General features: G+C 39.1%; 1 protein-coding gene across 2 annotated transcripts in view; it reads left to right on the top strand.

Moving 5' to 3' along the window:
• ppp2r3a (protein phosphatase 2, regulatory subunit B'', alpha) overlaps positions 1 to 16,161 on the top strand; it is a 69,920-nt gene extending 53,759 nt beyond the window's left edge. For both annotated transcript variants that reach the window (XM_039676776.2, XM_089131292.1), the window contains 12 exons: positions 8,353 to 8,619; positions 9,132 to 9,235; positions 9,319 to 9,421; positions 9,669 to 9,743; positions 11,662 to 11,748; positions 11,841 to 11,997; positions 12,276 to 12,324; positions 12,404 to 12,493; positions 13,016 to 13,191; positions 13,456 to 13,574; positions 13,690 to 13,796; positions 13,938 to 16,161. In XM_039676776.2, coding sequence (XP_039532710.2) covers positions 8,353 to 8,619; positions 9,132 to 9,235; positions 9,319 to 9,421; positions 9,669 to 9,743; positions 11,662 to 11,748; positions 11,841 to 11,997; positions 12,276 to 12,324; positions 12,404 to 12,493; positions 13,016 to 13,191; positions 13,456 to 13,574; positions 13,690 to 13,796; positions 13,938 to 14,034 — 1,431 coding nt within the window. In that variant the 3' untranslated portion in view covers positions 14,035 to 16,161. The remainder of the gene's footprint in view (positions 1 to 8,352; positions 8,620 to 9,131; positions 9,236 to 9,318; positions 9,422 to 9,668; positions 9,744 to 11,661; positions 11,749 to 11,840; positions 11,998 to 12,275; positions 12,325 to 12,403; positions 12,494 to 13,015; positions 13,192 to 13,455; positions 13,575 to 13,689; positions 13,797 to 13,937) is intronic.

Here is a 16,161-nt window from a genome sequence, read left to right as displayed (position 1 = left end):
GCTGCAGAAATAAACTGCAAATTAGAAGCTTTATCTTTTGGGATCGTTTTACACACATGGCAGTCGCTCCTGCGTCAGAGGGAGCGAGGGGAGGTGGGGGTGAGGACGAGATGGGCTGTCCAGCCCTGGTGCTCTCTTTTTGCACTGCAGTGGAGAGAGATAGACGGCCTCTGCCATCTGCCCCCAGTCACTCCAACTGTTTGGGTTCAACATGATATAACAGAGTTATATGTGTAGAGACAGGCTTATGTGCTGTGAACACCAGTTTGCTTTAATACTGTGTGAAAGGCTAAAAGGATGGTGTTGATATTAACAGGATGCTTGTGTTATTATTATATAACTCAGAATAGATCAGGATACTTTATACTGTAGTTATTTTAATAAATCTGATTAAAGAACTTAGAAATGCATTATTTAATACCTAATGCATGACATAGTGGCCTCACAACCAATCAATGTGTTTCGTAACTCTCTATGAACAGGCCTCACCTGAAGTTCAGAATCATAAAGTGCAGTCAGTGCCTGTCTATACGAACTTGCAGCATCTTGTATTTGGGTTTCGTCAGATTTTCCTAGCATCTTGTTTTAATTTTATTATACTTTCATATATTTTTATATTTTATTAATGTTTAGTGCTAATTCAGTGCTATTAATAAAAAAAAGTCTTTTTATTTATTTATTTTTTTATCTACGCCCCAAAATGCATACACATCAGTATATATGAACAAATCCATGACGCAATAGAGGTGATAAGTGATATAGAATTACAAAATGCAATATTGACTTTCATAATTAAACTAACATAATGGTTTTGTATTATCTTCATCTGGGGCATTTGGGATTTTTTTTTCTCAGCAAATGAATTAGATTTAGATTCTACAATTAGATTTAATTGTTAAATTGATTAATTAATCAACATAAGCATTTAATTTGATACATTTTTTATCAGTTGGCAGGACCTTATAGCGATGCATTGTACGGTGCTATGATCCTAACATTTGCTAGACAGTGTTCTGGTGTTTAATGTTGACATAACATAAAATGCAATAGTCTTTTCATCCCTGTTGTGAAGTATATTGAAGTAAAAAAGCTGCTCGAACTAGGAAAAAAAAATTATTTTGTCCATCGGGAATTGATTGGATGGTTTTGATTTGCTGTTGCTTTGATGTCATGTGAGTGACAGGTTGTCCCGCCCTCGCGCCAGTAAACCTGTCATCAGAGAAGAGAAGAGATGTTTCATGAGGGAGGGGAAAACATATTGAATAAAAGATTATGAGAACGCATTTGAAAAAAAAGAAAAGAAATATGTGCATGGATAAATAATTTATTAACACTGCAATATTCCATTAAAAATAAGAATTGACTATTTTGGTTCCATGGTGACTTTAAAGATAACATGCTGGTTATTTACTTTTATTTATCCATCTATTGCTTTATCTGTCAGTCTTTATCCATCTATCCATCTCTGAAATGCAGGCACATTTGTCCTGCCCTCTTCTTACTGTTGTCTCGTCTCCTCACTTTCTGTAAGGATCTATATAACCGTGCACCTCCTTGGAGCCCCATCCTCCTCCAGTCTCAGAGTTCTGTGCTGCACTTGCTGTGCCATAAATCAAAGCACTAAGCATAGCTTTGAAAGCTGAAATTAATCTCTGAATAACTGCTTTCAGGCCTCTATGTAATTTTTCTAATCATTTGGAGCAAAGAGCTCCTTGTGATTGGACCAAGGTACCAATCACTGTCACACAGCCAATGCCAAAAGCACATTGTGACGTTATAATGTTAGTGGGGTGCAGGGGTAGAGGGGTTACCGCGCTTCAGCTGGCAATGGCATCCCAACACTGCGCAACTGAGACCTGCTGAAAATTGATGGAATGAAAACATTATTATTCCCTCAAATGCGACAAATTTAGCTGGATTCTCCGCTTATTCGACTAAATGTGCCTTCAATAAGACCGATACACTGAGCATTTCCAAATCCTAGAAAGCCAGTGCACGTGTAGTGGAAATAAATCTTCTAAAGGTTAAGAAGATCATTTTGATAGGTCATGGCAGTGGACGGGTGACACCACTCCAATAGCTTTGGAATCCCACAGAACTGATTTGGTGTTAATTGAAGACTCAGCGTGGTGCTGGAGTGTCTGGGATGATGGGAAGGAGACAGGTGTGATGATCCTGTCAGTGCAAGAACATACTCAGCACCTGCAGAGCCATCGAGAGGCCCGGGCACTGTTACAGCACGTCCTAGAACAAGCTGGCTGGCATAAGCAGGCAGACAGGTGTGACTCTGAAGTTGAAGCGGAGGGCCGTGGAAGTATTAACCCCTTGCTGATAGGATTTCCCAGCATTGCACAGCTCTGACTGTCTCAGCGAATCCACTCATATGCTAGCACTGACAAGCCCATATCTCCTTTAGCACCCAGAAACGGTTTCATAATCCAAATATAGGCCATGACCTGTGGTAAATATTTACCTGCTATATGCTGTTCTATTTTGTTTATATTATTATATTATTGTATAATTTACTTATTTTGTTTATATTTAAGTAAATTATGCTTAATCATAATTGCAGCCTTATTACCTGTAGTCGGGGAAAGACCAACTAAACTAAAGTTGAATGTTCCTCAGGTAATATTATTCCAGCTTTTTGGATAGTATGAGTTCCATGCACAGGTTAATATAATAATTAGTTACGCCAACAGTGGAGGGGGAACCACACTTAAGGTCATTAAAATGTAACCCTGGATCCAGAGCGAGCGCCGCTGGTTCCACAGGCACCCACCCAAGGTGACACTCTTGCATTTATATTGTTCTGCAGCTGAGGACAGAAAAGTCCTGGTCGGCCCTAGTGTTTATAGGAATTCTGCCATGATTTGTCAGCCATTGTGAATCGTAATCAATAAACGTAATCGGTAACACTTTATTTGAAGGGGTGTGCATAAGACTGACATGACACCGTCATAAACATGACATAACACCTGTCATGAACATGAAGGGGTCTTTATGAATGTTTATGACTGTTGTCATTAAGTGTCATTCGGTAAATTATGACACTTTTAATGCAAAGTTGACATTGTTTAAATTGTCTTTGTTATGACAACTTGACATTAACAAACACAAAAAATGTCTTGATTATGACAACTTGACATTAACCAAGAAATCCTAACCTGTCAACCTGACATCTTTATAACTAGTCCATCGTGTTCCACTTTACTTGAGGTAAAGGGACATATTACTGTTAAAGCATTTGGCAGTGTAATAACCCTTAATGCCATCTTTATAACTAGTACAATGTGTTCCACTTTACTTGAGGACAAGTAAAATATTCATGACAGAGTTATGGTGTCATGATGGCCAAAGCCAAAACCAACCACATATGACAGGGTAATGTAATGTTAACGCAAAGCTAAATAACTTCTTTAAGTTTGATAATTAGACCTGTTGATTTCTTGGTTAATGTCAAGTTGTCATAACAAATACATTTCTGTCTGTATTAATGTCAAGTTGTCATAACAAAGACATTTCTTTCTTGGTTAATGTCAAGTTGTCATAACAAAGACATTTTAAACAATGTCAACTTTGCATTAGAAGTGTCATAATTTACCGAATGACACTTAATTACAACAGTCATAAACATTCATAAAGACTCCTTCATGTTCATGACAGGTGTTATGTCATGTTTATGACAGTGCCATGTCATTCTTATGCACACCCCTTCAAATAAAGTGTTACCATGTAGGCAAATAAATTACTCGAACCCATAAGATTCCTAATCCAATGTGTGCTTGACCCCTCATGTAAGTCACATAGTGAGTTTGTCCTGTTATGTAGAACATCTGCTGGAAAACTTCTGTCATTTATGACACTTTTTGGTAACACTTTATTTTACAGCGTCCTTGTTACAGTACATAAGATCAGGGACGGACTGTGACTTAAGACGGCCCTGGACTTTGACTAGGCCCGCTCCAAAGCAATCGCGCGCAAAACTCGACAACAATAACGCCTGCCGCCTGGCATACTCATGATACCACACCCTCCAAATTATAGCTAACTGTATATATTATACAATCTATTCCATGCTGTCTTAAAATGAATTTATTACTTGATAATCTTAATTAATTTATGCAGTAATTAATCTTAGAAATAAATGAAATAAATTAGCTAATCACAGAACAAACATGCAGCAAAATGAAGAGATAATAATGACAATAGGTCTTTAATCCAGAGAATATTGTTTTGTAACACAATGCTGAGATTGGAAAATGACTCGAGTGGGATCTGAATTTGGGTCGTCCGCACAAAAGCACCATCATGCAATGTGTTGGCACACGTGAGCCGTCCACCAAGCCTTGTCCCTGCCTGAACTTCATTTAAAAAAAAACAAAAGTCTAGCTCCAGCCCCGTCCGTGGTGCAGCCTTAATAGTGGTTAAGGGCTCATAGTGCTCCCGTGGGGATGCAGGTTCTGTGTCATTTTGCCGTAGTAGATCCCAAGTGTGCTAGAATACAGTGTGAGTCAGAAGCATGCTAACTATAAACTGGTTCTGAGGTTACTTGTTTCATGGAAAATAACTTCATTAATGTTCTATATACAGCAGGTTTGTTTTTCAGGCTAAGAATTGACCAACACAAGAATAAGTATTTCATTACATGCATTTGGAACTGTGCATGCATCTCTTCTCTTCCTCCAATGGCTAATGGTGTTAGCAGCAGGCAGGCCTCTTTATGTCTCTCTGCCCACAGAGGAATCTTGATGCGTTTGATATTCTCCTAACAGCTGCCGGTGACAGAACGGGGAATGCTGGGATTGCTATGTACAGCTGAAATGTCAGGAGGCCTCCTGTACAGAGGGTGTTATTTATAAGGCTTAAAGGAAAGCGGAGAAGATCTTCTGGGTGTTAGAGCTTAGTTACGCAAAGAAATCAGCTCCGTTACCTCTGCTTTTTTTTTTTTCTTCTTAAAAAGTTGGTTGGTTTATTTGTGCAGATAAAATGTAAACATGGCACTGATTAACACAGCTGTCTGTCAGTATAACCCACACACCACCATCTGTAAATTTCTGGAAAGATAGCTGTTGGATCATTTGTAAACACAGACACTAGGTGTCACTATACTGATTTAGTTCTCTGTTTTGTAATTCACACAGGTAGATGGGATGGTAGACTAGCAGTTAAAATGTTTACACAACCATGGACTTGATCCCAGGCAATGTGGGAAGTAATGAGTGTGATGTTGTTTCTCGTGATCATTGTCCTTAAAGTAGACCTTTGTTTATTGTGGATAGTAATAATAATAACAATAATACATCGTGTAAATTAATATTAATAATTGATAATAATATAAAATATTTTTTCCTGGATCAAGAAAATGCTCTCGTAACAAAGAATCAGTGTCAAGGACTGACTTCTGGTATCCTCTCTACTCATAAAGCTATGTTATCCTGCTTTTGTTAAATCTACTCCTGAGGAAGTTATATGAACTAATGAATCTTTTTCTATGACAACTCGAGTGACCAGGTTCATAGAATGGAACAGTCAAGGGTTGGGTCAAATTGTCAATGGGTAACTGTATGAAGAATTTGACCCAGGTCAGTTTATGGAATTCAGGGCCTCTACAAACTTCTAAGGGGGCCTAAAGATGATTTATACCGTATATAAGCTTTAAAATGAAAAAAAAAAAAAACTTGATTTGTTGTTGTTGTTGTTGTTTTAGCTTTTGATTGTTGTGATTCACTTCCTCATGTAGTAAGTCACATAGTGAGTTTGTCCTGTTATGTAGAACATCTGCTGGAAAACTTCTGTCATTTATGACACTTTTTGGTAACACTTTATTTTACAGCGTCCTTGTTACAGTACATAAGATCAGGGACGGTCTGTGACTTAAAGACGGCCCTGGACTTTGACTAGGCCCGGTCCAAAGCAATCGTGAAAACAATAGTCCGAAAAAAAAGTCAAAACAATATTTTTAAAAATCCTTATTTCTCCATATCCAGTAAATCACGAACAGGTGGAATCATGGATTCATGGGAACAGGAGTCATGGGGCCTTTGAATGTTCTCGTAGTGCACCACTTGGGGTTAGTCTTCCTTAAATATTAAAGTTCATTTGTCGGTTAGTTTGAAACTTTCTAGAGCAGAGAGGAAGCTTTGTGCACTCCAGATAGTAGTGTTGTTATGCTTTGGGTGCAGTGCCCTAAAACGCTGCCTTATTACTTTACTCCCAAAGTGCACCCCATGAACTCTCGGGAGCCGTTTATCACAGGGGCCTGGCCCTCCAAGCTATCTCCCCTCTCGCTCTGCCTTCCTCTACACGTAAACAAAGTCTTGATCGAGCAATTTGAACTTCATCGGTGCTCTAGCTAACTTTAGCGTTTCTGTTTGGGGGTGGGAGGGGGCTTCCATTCCCATAATACAACTTGCTCACCCCTACGGACATTTGACACAGTTGATCCCCCCTCCCCTCTGCATCGGTGCGTTCAGCCCCCTGCTCATCAGGACAGAACAGGCTAAGAGAGAGAGAGAGAGAGGGGACTGGTCCGGTAGGCAGAACCCAAAGCGGCTCATGTTTCGCAGGGCTGGGAACCCGTTGGCTATGGACTTGAGTTGAGATTTTGTGTTTTGTAGTTTCGAAAGGCAATCAGGAGGCTGGCGGCCTGGCCTCTTTGGTACAATGCTCCTGGATTCCAGCTGTTACAGTAGCAGGCACGATTCTAGGAATTGTTCCAGGCGCCAAGACGCATCCACCTTACATCCCTGGACAAAGCCTGGCAAATGAGTGATTTGAAGTGAGTGGAACAAGAGCGTACGAGTGACACTGGCTCGAACGGAGTTCTCTGCAAGTTCCTGAACGGAAGCTGATCCTCCTGAGGACCTACCGTTGGAGTAGCTTGTCCAATTCCCTTATTTGGAGGATTTTTCCTCATTTCTCACTCTTTGAATCTTTTGACATTGCCAATATGATGATCAAGGAGGCCTCGTTAAGGGAGGATCCCGACTTGCGGGGCGAACTGGCCTTTTTGGCCCGAGGCTGTGACTTTGTCCTTCCGTCACGGTTCAAGAAAAGGCTCAAGTCTTTCCAGCAAGCCCAGGTCAGTAGCCAAACTCTGTAGTTCAGTAAAGAATGCCATAGCTAACTCTCACATGCCAGACAAGACAAACTATTTACAGGCAGATACCAACATGTTTATTTATAGGATAATGTAAGGGGGTGAGGCAGGACAGGAATACAGTGTCCAAGTGTTGCGTACAGGAGCTTCAAGGAGGGGGGAGGGATCGGATGGTGCGGGCCTGGTTTGAGCCACAGCTGTTCTCTTTAATACGTCCATTTGGTCCTGTCCTGCTTGCGGTAGATTTCTTCAAAATTCAGTCGCACTTCAACAGCTGTTTTTCTGTTTGAGTAACGTTTAGAAATAAGCGGCCCGAGGTGCGCCCTATGACTCTAGGGTTTTACCCGTAGACCAGAATAAGAATAGTATGTCAAGACTATGTATAGAATGTGCTGGACATTTCCACAGCTTGTTATTAGAAGTTTAACCTTGGTCTGACCAGAATGAAGTAAACTGACATCAGCTGTTAGTGTCAGGCCTGTGAATTAGACTGAAAGCATGCAGTGTTTTGGAGCTCCATGCAACATGTCCCAAGAGTTGAGCCCAAATCACTTGACTTCACCAATTATATCAATGAGGAAAAAAAATGCAGGTGGAAATAAAAGTAAACAAACTCCCTTGAAATGAAGCATTTGGCTTGTTTGGTGAAGATGAGGAGATTAGGTGGAAAATTTCAGTCTTATTTTTTGCTGAGGAGTTCCTGTCATCACATCGGCAGGAAGGTTGATGAGGCCCGAAGTTGATTGATCAGTGTGAAAATGCAGAACGAGAGCCATCATCCTCGCACAGCAAGTACCAGAAGAAGGTTTTTCATAAAGATCAATTAAGTTCCCATCTTTAATGTCACAGAATACTTTTAAAGGCATTGTTTACTTGTTCATTTGATACCGCATATTACTATAAATACTTCTGTAGAGATTGGATATGATGCTGAAGTAGATGCTTATGAGAAGATGTGCACTAAATATACAAAATATGTGCTTCCTTGATGTCTTCTCAATATTGGTTGAAGCTCCTGAAGTTTTCTTGGTATATTTATATTAAACAACCACTGTTAACACCATCTACTGTTTGCTTCATGCACATCTTCAGCTAAACTTTGTTTTTAGCTTGCCTTCTTAGATCTGTTTTATTCAGCTGAATTTCTTTGAGGTCTTGTGAAGCGAATGTAGAACTTGGCCTAAATGGCTGTCACACCCATGGAGATCCTTATTCTTTCTTTTATTGTTTCTCTCTCTGTGTCTCAATAGATCCAGCCTGAGAAGAAACCTGGAACACCTCCTCCATCTCTTGCACCTGCACCCTCCTCGCCAACCCCACGGTCACCCAGTCCTCCGCCAGCCAAAGTGGTGGCCACGCCCCCACCCTCCTCCATAAACATTCCACGCTTCTACTTCCCCAAAGGCCTTCCAAACTGTGCAGCCAACTATGACGAGGCCATTGCCAAAATTGAGGCAGCCTTCACAGAGTTCGAGGAGGAGAAAGCTGACATTTATGAAATGGGGAAGATAGCAAAGGTGCATGTGAAATGAGAACTGTTTTGCCTGAAATGAGATTCATAGTCTCTGAACCATTCTCAATAGCCTTAGATTGACAGCTTTGAACATGCAAGCTGACACTTGTTTTTCGAAGTCTTTGCCAGCAGATCTGCTTGCCAAATTGTATTGCCACAGCATTATGATGGATGCCGTCTCATAACAACATTATATTTTATTTTCTCACATTTTGAATAATATTTGAAAAAAAAAAGCATATAATGAAGAAATATAAACAAAATAATCCATCCTGACATTTACACTCTGAGAATCAGATACTAGGACCCTTAAAGAGGATAAATCTTATAATTTACATACATATTTTTTTGTTTTTACATAATTTAAGTACTATCGAGATTTAATAAAAAGGTGTTATCGGCTTACATTATGCAAATTATATATTAATTCATATTAATTAATTCATTAATGTTATAATTCATTGTCAATTGTAATTTAAAATGCAACAAAAGTAATTCACGCATTGCATTTCACAGGCATGCGGATGTCCCCTCTATTGGAAATCACCAATGTTCATTTGCGCTGGTGGAGAGAGAACAGGTTTTGTTTCTGTTCACTCATTCATTGCGACATTTAGAAAGTAAGCGTCAGCACACACATCCCATCTTTATACAGCTTGTGTGGCGTTGGATTGAGACTTTCTGCCTTTAATCGTCTTTACAGGTTATTGCACAGCTGCTACGATGATGCATCCAAGTTTGTTTACTTGCTGGCCAAACCAGGCTGCAATTACCTGGAACAAGAAGATTTCATCCCTCTATTACAGGTTGGAACATTGCTCTTTGTAATTCATTCATTCATTTTTTACAGTGCATATAGCTGTGAAAAATAAACCTTTTGGTACCACCTGTATTTGTGCATCAGTGATTACTAAAAGTAGATATGGACATATTATAATCAATAAAAGAAGTCTTAGGTAAAGGTGAAATAAAAAATATGCAACCAATAGAGGATCTAAATGGTGCAGAAATGAAATGGTGAAGAATCATGTTTTTGTTTTGTTTTTTGATTAGGACATTGTGGACACTCATCCAGGCCTGACATTTTTGAAAGATGCTCCTGAATTCCATTCCCGGTACATCACAACAGTAAGCATATTTATGAAGGGCTCAATCACACAGGCACAAGTTTTTCATGGGGATAAGATTATAGGAATTGTCTTTGGAACATGTTGCTAAATTCTAAATATTTTTTGCATCGTTTCACAACTTTTTGAGTGTCAGCATCTGTCAACTGGAACATGACTTTGCTTTGTCCATGGCTAATCATTAATTTGGCACATGGAATCTCTGTATGTAGCTTTGCTCCAGTGTTTCAGTTCTGAGTTTGAAAGCCTTGTTAGCTTATTTAGGTTTTTACAGTAAATCCGATCCTGAGCTGGTGAAGCGTTGAAACAGTGAAACATGGAGTGCGCCTGTCTGTCTGTCTGTCTTTCTGTTTGTGGGACAGCTGCAACACGTGCTGCGAAGGGAGATGGAGGGGGTGGGTAGGGCAATGGCGTCAAAGTGGCTTGACATCACGGAAACACGGATGCCACCAAAGGTCTTGCACAACCCCATATTTAGACACTTCCTTGCACTGGTGCACTGGCTGACGCACCCCGATACCAATTTCTCCTACGAGGACTACCAGAAAATGTTAATCCACACTGATGTCACTGTTTCTCTTGGAGCCTGAAGCATGGGGCCTTTGTCACCACAGTGCTAGATATAACCCAGTATGTCTCCATACGACCAGTCGCTAGACATCTCTACCTACAGGCCCAAAGAACTTCTGGATGGAATGTTCAGTAATATTTTAATACAAATGGAAAATTCTGTCATCATGTACTCCAAACCTGTATGACTTGAGATTTCAGAGCTGTGATGGATGAAAGGTGTAGAATCCAACAGTTGTATAAGCTTGATTAAGATGGTTTCAATGTGCACTTGGGCTGTTAGAGTATCAGATTTCCACTACACAATTATCGTGGCCAAAATAGTCACATTAGCGATATTATTGCGATATCTATTGAAATTGTCAATAAATTAATCAATAATGCTATCACTCTTTAATAAATACAGTGTCCCGCGCTATCGTCATGTCATTAGTGACTCACCCTCATATCGTCCCAAGCCCGTAAGACCTCCGTTCATCTTCGGAACACAGTTTAAGATATTTTAGATTTAGTCCGAGTGCTTTCTGTCCCTCCATTGAAAATGTATGTACGGTATACTGTCCTTGTCCAGAAACTAAATAAAGACATCATCAAAGTAGTCCATGTGACATCAGTGGGTTAGTTAGAATGTTTTGAAGCATCGAAAATACCTTTTGGTCCAAAAATAACAAAAACATTTAGGATTTACTAAACGGGGCAAATTGGCGTGAGAGCGCATTTCCAAAAAAGTGCAGATGGGAGTGGAAAGTTCTGTGTGATCTATAGACGACGCACACATTAAAGAACACGGACCCAGCTGGATCATTTCCATAATGACCAACGCAGTCTACCAAGAGCAACGCAAATTAGCGTCTAGTTTATGACGCCCTTTTTGGGGCGTTTAATAATGGCACAAATACCAGTGAATTGACTTGCGCAAATCTTAGGAAATCACCTTGCATTATTCATTTAAATGTTGGGCCTGAAAGGAAAATTTCTACAAATGCATATTGAATAAGGTCTGCAAAGAATAACACTGTCCACGCCTCTTCAGCGTAAATTTTTCACTGCTTGTCTTTAGTAAATCCTGACAATTGTTTTGCCAGAAGAGTTAGTGAATCTGGCCCCTAGGCTTTATGTATTTAGGTTTCATGATTATTAAGATATACAACATGTAGAGAACATCTTAAAGTAACCGCTTCAAAGACTCTTTTTGGACTATGTCCAAAGTAGTAAATTCGTTTATTATCGATTGTTCCAAGATGGAGTGTTTTGGAGATTAAGCAAACACTTTAGTCTAGGTCTTTTAAACTTTTCTTTAGAACTTTTTGACATCCTTAACTCCATGATGTCCTTTCTCTACTCTCCAGGTGATTCAGAGAATATTTTATACGGTCAATCGCTCCTGGACAGGCAAGATCAACATGACAGAGCTCAGAAGAAGCAACTTCCTCCAGGTAAACACTGTTAAATGCCACCATAACTCGAATTCAATTTTCCAAACTCGAAGGGACGTTTTCATCAGAAGCCACTCTTGCTGTCCCACTAGACACTCGCCCTGCTGGAAGAAGAGGATGACATCAATCAAATTACAGATTATTTCTCCTATGAGCACTTCTATGTCATTTACTGTAAATTCTGGGAGCTGGACACTGACCATGACCTCTTCATTGACCCCAAGGACCTGGCCAGGTACAATGACCATGGTAAGTACACAGTGAACTTGTTTTTGCACTAGATGAGTGCCGTTTGTTAGCTTTTATCACTATTTAAAAGGTGAATTTACCCAAAAAATGAAAGTTATTTCATTTTCATTTTATTTTTCATTTATTTCATGATAAGTCTGTTATCATTTACTAATTTATGGGTAAACTATCCCTTACATGAACTTGTGAGTCTCATTCAGATTCCAAACAGACTTGTGGACTGTGTTGTATTGAGAAACGGCTTTTGATGTGTCTCCACTCTGTCCTTCTTTGCAAAGCATCATCGAGCAGAATCATTGAGAGGCTGTTCTCAGGATCTGTTACAAGGTATAGGACCTGCTGGGGAGAAATAAAGTAGTGGGTAGCATACATGTGGCTTATGATACAAGTTTGTTCTGTCTTCTAGGGGAAACTCAGTGCAGAGAGAAGGAAGAATGAGCTACGCTGAGTTTGTTTGGTTCCTCATTTCAGAAGAGGACAAAAAGAACCCCACGAGGTAACGACCGATGAGATATCACAAAGATTGCAAATTCTAGAGAAAACGTGTTGTAATAGTTTTTGGTATTTTACATAAACAGTAAAAATTAGAAATGTTGCCTGAAATAAGTACATTTGAGTTGAAGTTCTAACATTATTAAACTGAAATAACTATAAATTAAAGCTATAAATAATTATAAAAAATAAAACCATAACCAACGCAAATTCTAACAGTGAATAAATATGATAATAAATAATTTTAAAATGTTTGTTTTTAAAAAAGTTGTTATGATTGATTGATAAATTAACTAGGCCCATATAAATTAAGCATCCAGTCTATCTTTTCTGGAACATAAATAGAGGTTGATGGCCTAAAAGGTATTTAGACATTTAAGCTTAAGTTATGACAAAAATATCAAGCAAAAATGCAATTTTCAAAGACAGGTTGTACAAACACTGTGTGAAGTGTAAAAATGCCTAAAAGTGGCCTTTTTAGAGCCTTCTAAAATAACGATAACTCTCTCTCTCTCTCTCTGTTCAGTATAGAGTACTGGTTCCGCTGCATGGATATGGATGGAGATGGTATTCTATCCATGTTTGAACTGGAGTTTTTCTATGAGGAGCAGTGTGAACGCATGGAGGGGATGGGCATTGAACCACTGCCCTTCCAGGATCTCCTGTGCCAGATGTTGGACTTAGTAAAACCAGAATGCCCAGGTAACAGACCCTCTCAAAATCATAGCTCCATCTCACCCATATTATAATCAGTCAAAAGAGGACGAACATGAGGCTACCACTTAAGTAGAAATAGCACAAATAGTCTTAGTGTGTAGTATACATGCTTTAATTCCATGTTCTGTTCTGTCTGCCAAATGTAAAAATGCCAATGTTGTAATACCTTGAATGCACAGGAATTTTGCCTGTCCAATGAATAAATGTATAGTGTATGTAATGTAAACAATTGGTGATGTCTCTTGGCAGGTAAAATTACTCTTCGAGATTTGAAGCGCTGCAGGATGGCACATATATTCTACGACACATTTTTCAATCTGGAGAAGTACCTGGATCATGAGCAGAGAGATCCCTTTGCAGTGCAGAAGGTAAGAGTTTAATGGGTTGCATTTACAGTATATCCAGATCCACCGTGCTGAAAGTTATCTATGTTAGTACTCTGAGCATTCTGTAAGTGTTTGCGTGTGTGTGTGTGCGTATCAGGATTTGGATAGTGACGGTCCAGAACCCTCAGACTGGGACAAGTATGCTTCCGAAGAGTATGAGATTCTTGTGGCAGAGGAGACAGCCAATGAACAGCTACGGGAGGGGTGAGTCAATGCGCTCTGTCATGTAATGAATTCGCTACAGAGTTCATTACATCGCATAGAGATGAGATACCAACTATATGTATTTGAACTTCATATAGCAGAGGTGTATGAAGGTTAACTGGTGCATGCTTGCTTTTGCAGATCTTTCGACGACGATTACGAGTCCGATGAGCTCACGGTCTCCTCAGACATTGGAAGTAAAATGGATAAGCTGGTCATATCTGATTTAACGGCATAAGTTGCCGTTTTTGTGTACACACCATGACGTTGAATGGATAACCACCACGCCATATTTTCCCTGACGTGTCAAAAAGGGAAAAAACGTTTTTCTACATTTCATTAAGGACATTTGTGTGTGTGTGTGTGCATGTGTGCAATAGAACCACATCTAAAACCAAAAGGCTTCAGACTCCCACAAAAAGGCTTTATGTGCAATATGTCTTAACATGTAAATGTAAACTCAATGTTTTTCACTCTCATACTGATAACTACACCCACTCCCAAACTACACTGCCGGCTGGTTCCATCCACCCTTCACAAAGACTTTGATGTGAAAAAAAGGACTATTTAGTAACTTAAGAATGAGTTTAGAATGTGCTTTAATGTGAGTGAAAATATATGTAATGCTGCCATATATTTTTAAAGGGTGTGGAGGGAAATACTGCAGAGACTTTATACTTGTGTGGCCCGTACTTCACGGAAACTAGTCCTCTCAGATTAAACCAGACGTCTAAGTCATGAGATCAGCACATATCTTGTGCTATGCTGTGTTGCACATTATGTTTAAGGGACGTGGCAACGGTGCAAACGTGTTGCTCCCAGTGGTCACTGATGGTATTGCATGTTGTTGCTTAAAGAAAAGACTTCTGTTTGAACTTAATTACAGACACAAAACCTCCTTTTACATATTTCCAGACGAACTGACCAGGACAATCTTAGACTTGAAAGTGCTTTTTGGAAATGTCCTTTCTCAGCTATATGATGTTTTTATCTGGGGTTATCTGAAATGGTCACATCTTTTTCAAGAAATGTAAACGTGAAATAAATATATATATATATAAATTCATCATACTTTTCATCCTCAGTGTACAGAGACATTTGTCCTATAATGTATGTGTTTAATTTCACCTGCAATCATGTAAAGAGAGCTGTAACATACTATTTATTTGGCGTGGACATTAACTCGCAGTCCGTTTGACCCCTGACCCCTTGGTTGACCACTCAATCAAGTCACCAAAATTCAGTGCTATTAACTAGAGTCCACATTTAAAGTCAATCATATAATGTGTAATGAATTGGAATTGCAAAAATAACCATCTCAAACAGGTAGGCCCCTCCCCAAACGCTTGCCATTGGGTTGAAAGCGCCACAGAGCCACAATGTTTACAGGGAAATCAACCTACGCTATCTTACAGTTCTCTGCACATTAATGGAGGGATTGGAGAAATTATTTTATTATCCAAAATGACAGACTTCAGCTTTACTGCTAGATCAGTGTTTTACAAATGTCTCTCTGTGTGCTTGATGGCCAAACCTCCCTCCTCCACTCGATCACACTCTTTGGTTTATGTAATTAGTGTAATATATTTATATATGTGAAGTGGTTTTGTTTGTTTGTTTGTTTTTGTTTGGCCAGCCATTTTATGGTTTACCAATAGCTTTTCCTTGTACTGTAGTCTAGCTCTTTTTTTGACCTAGGACATTTATTTTATATAGCCACTGTAAATGTCTTTGTATTTTATTTTTGCCATGTGATTGACTCTGCCACTGAGTGGTAGGGGACATTTAAATTATGATATATCTCTAACTGCCAGTGTTATATAATGTGCATTAAGCTGAGTGGACAGGGGCTTTATGAAGGAATTCAATATGAAATTGCTGACAGGTGACAATCAACTGGACATTTCTGCGATTTAATGACATGCAAGTAGCACTTAGAAGAAGAAAAAACAGAGCAATACAACTGCTGTAGTGTTACACTTTTATCAGGACTATTAGACATTAAAACACAAAGCTGAAGGTAAACTTGACTAATGCCACAATACTGGTTCATCATTTGTATCTCTAGCACATTGAGCGCTATGCAAATCTGATCTTCTGGACAGCTATTGGCAGCTACAGAAGCTGTAAACAACAAAACTTGTTAGTGTGCAACTTTTTTTCTTCTTTTTATCTTTTTTGAGTTTTATATCTTTCCACGTGTTCTTTTTTCTTTTGGATCTGATATGCATTGCTTGTAGACGGTGAAAGACAGGACTTTAGTAGCTTGATCTCTTAAGTGCTCTGATGAGATGGCTCTGGTGTTCGCATGAATTTTCTTTTTTCTTTTGGAAAATTATGAAAATAAATAAAAATGTTAATTCAT

This window comes from Pimephales promelas, chromosome 5, assembly GCF_988280905.1.
Source record: "Pimephales promelas chromosome 5, fPimPro1.hap1.1, whole genome shotgun sequence".
Taxonomy (NCBI): domain Eukaryota; kingdom Metazoa; phylum Chordata; class Actinopteri; order Cypriniformes; family Leuciscidae; genus Pimephales; species Pimephales promelas.
This window is presented reverse-complemented; position numbering and strand designations above follow the sequence as displayed.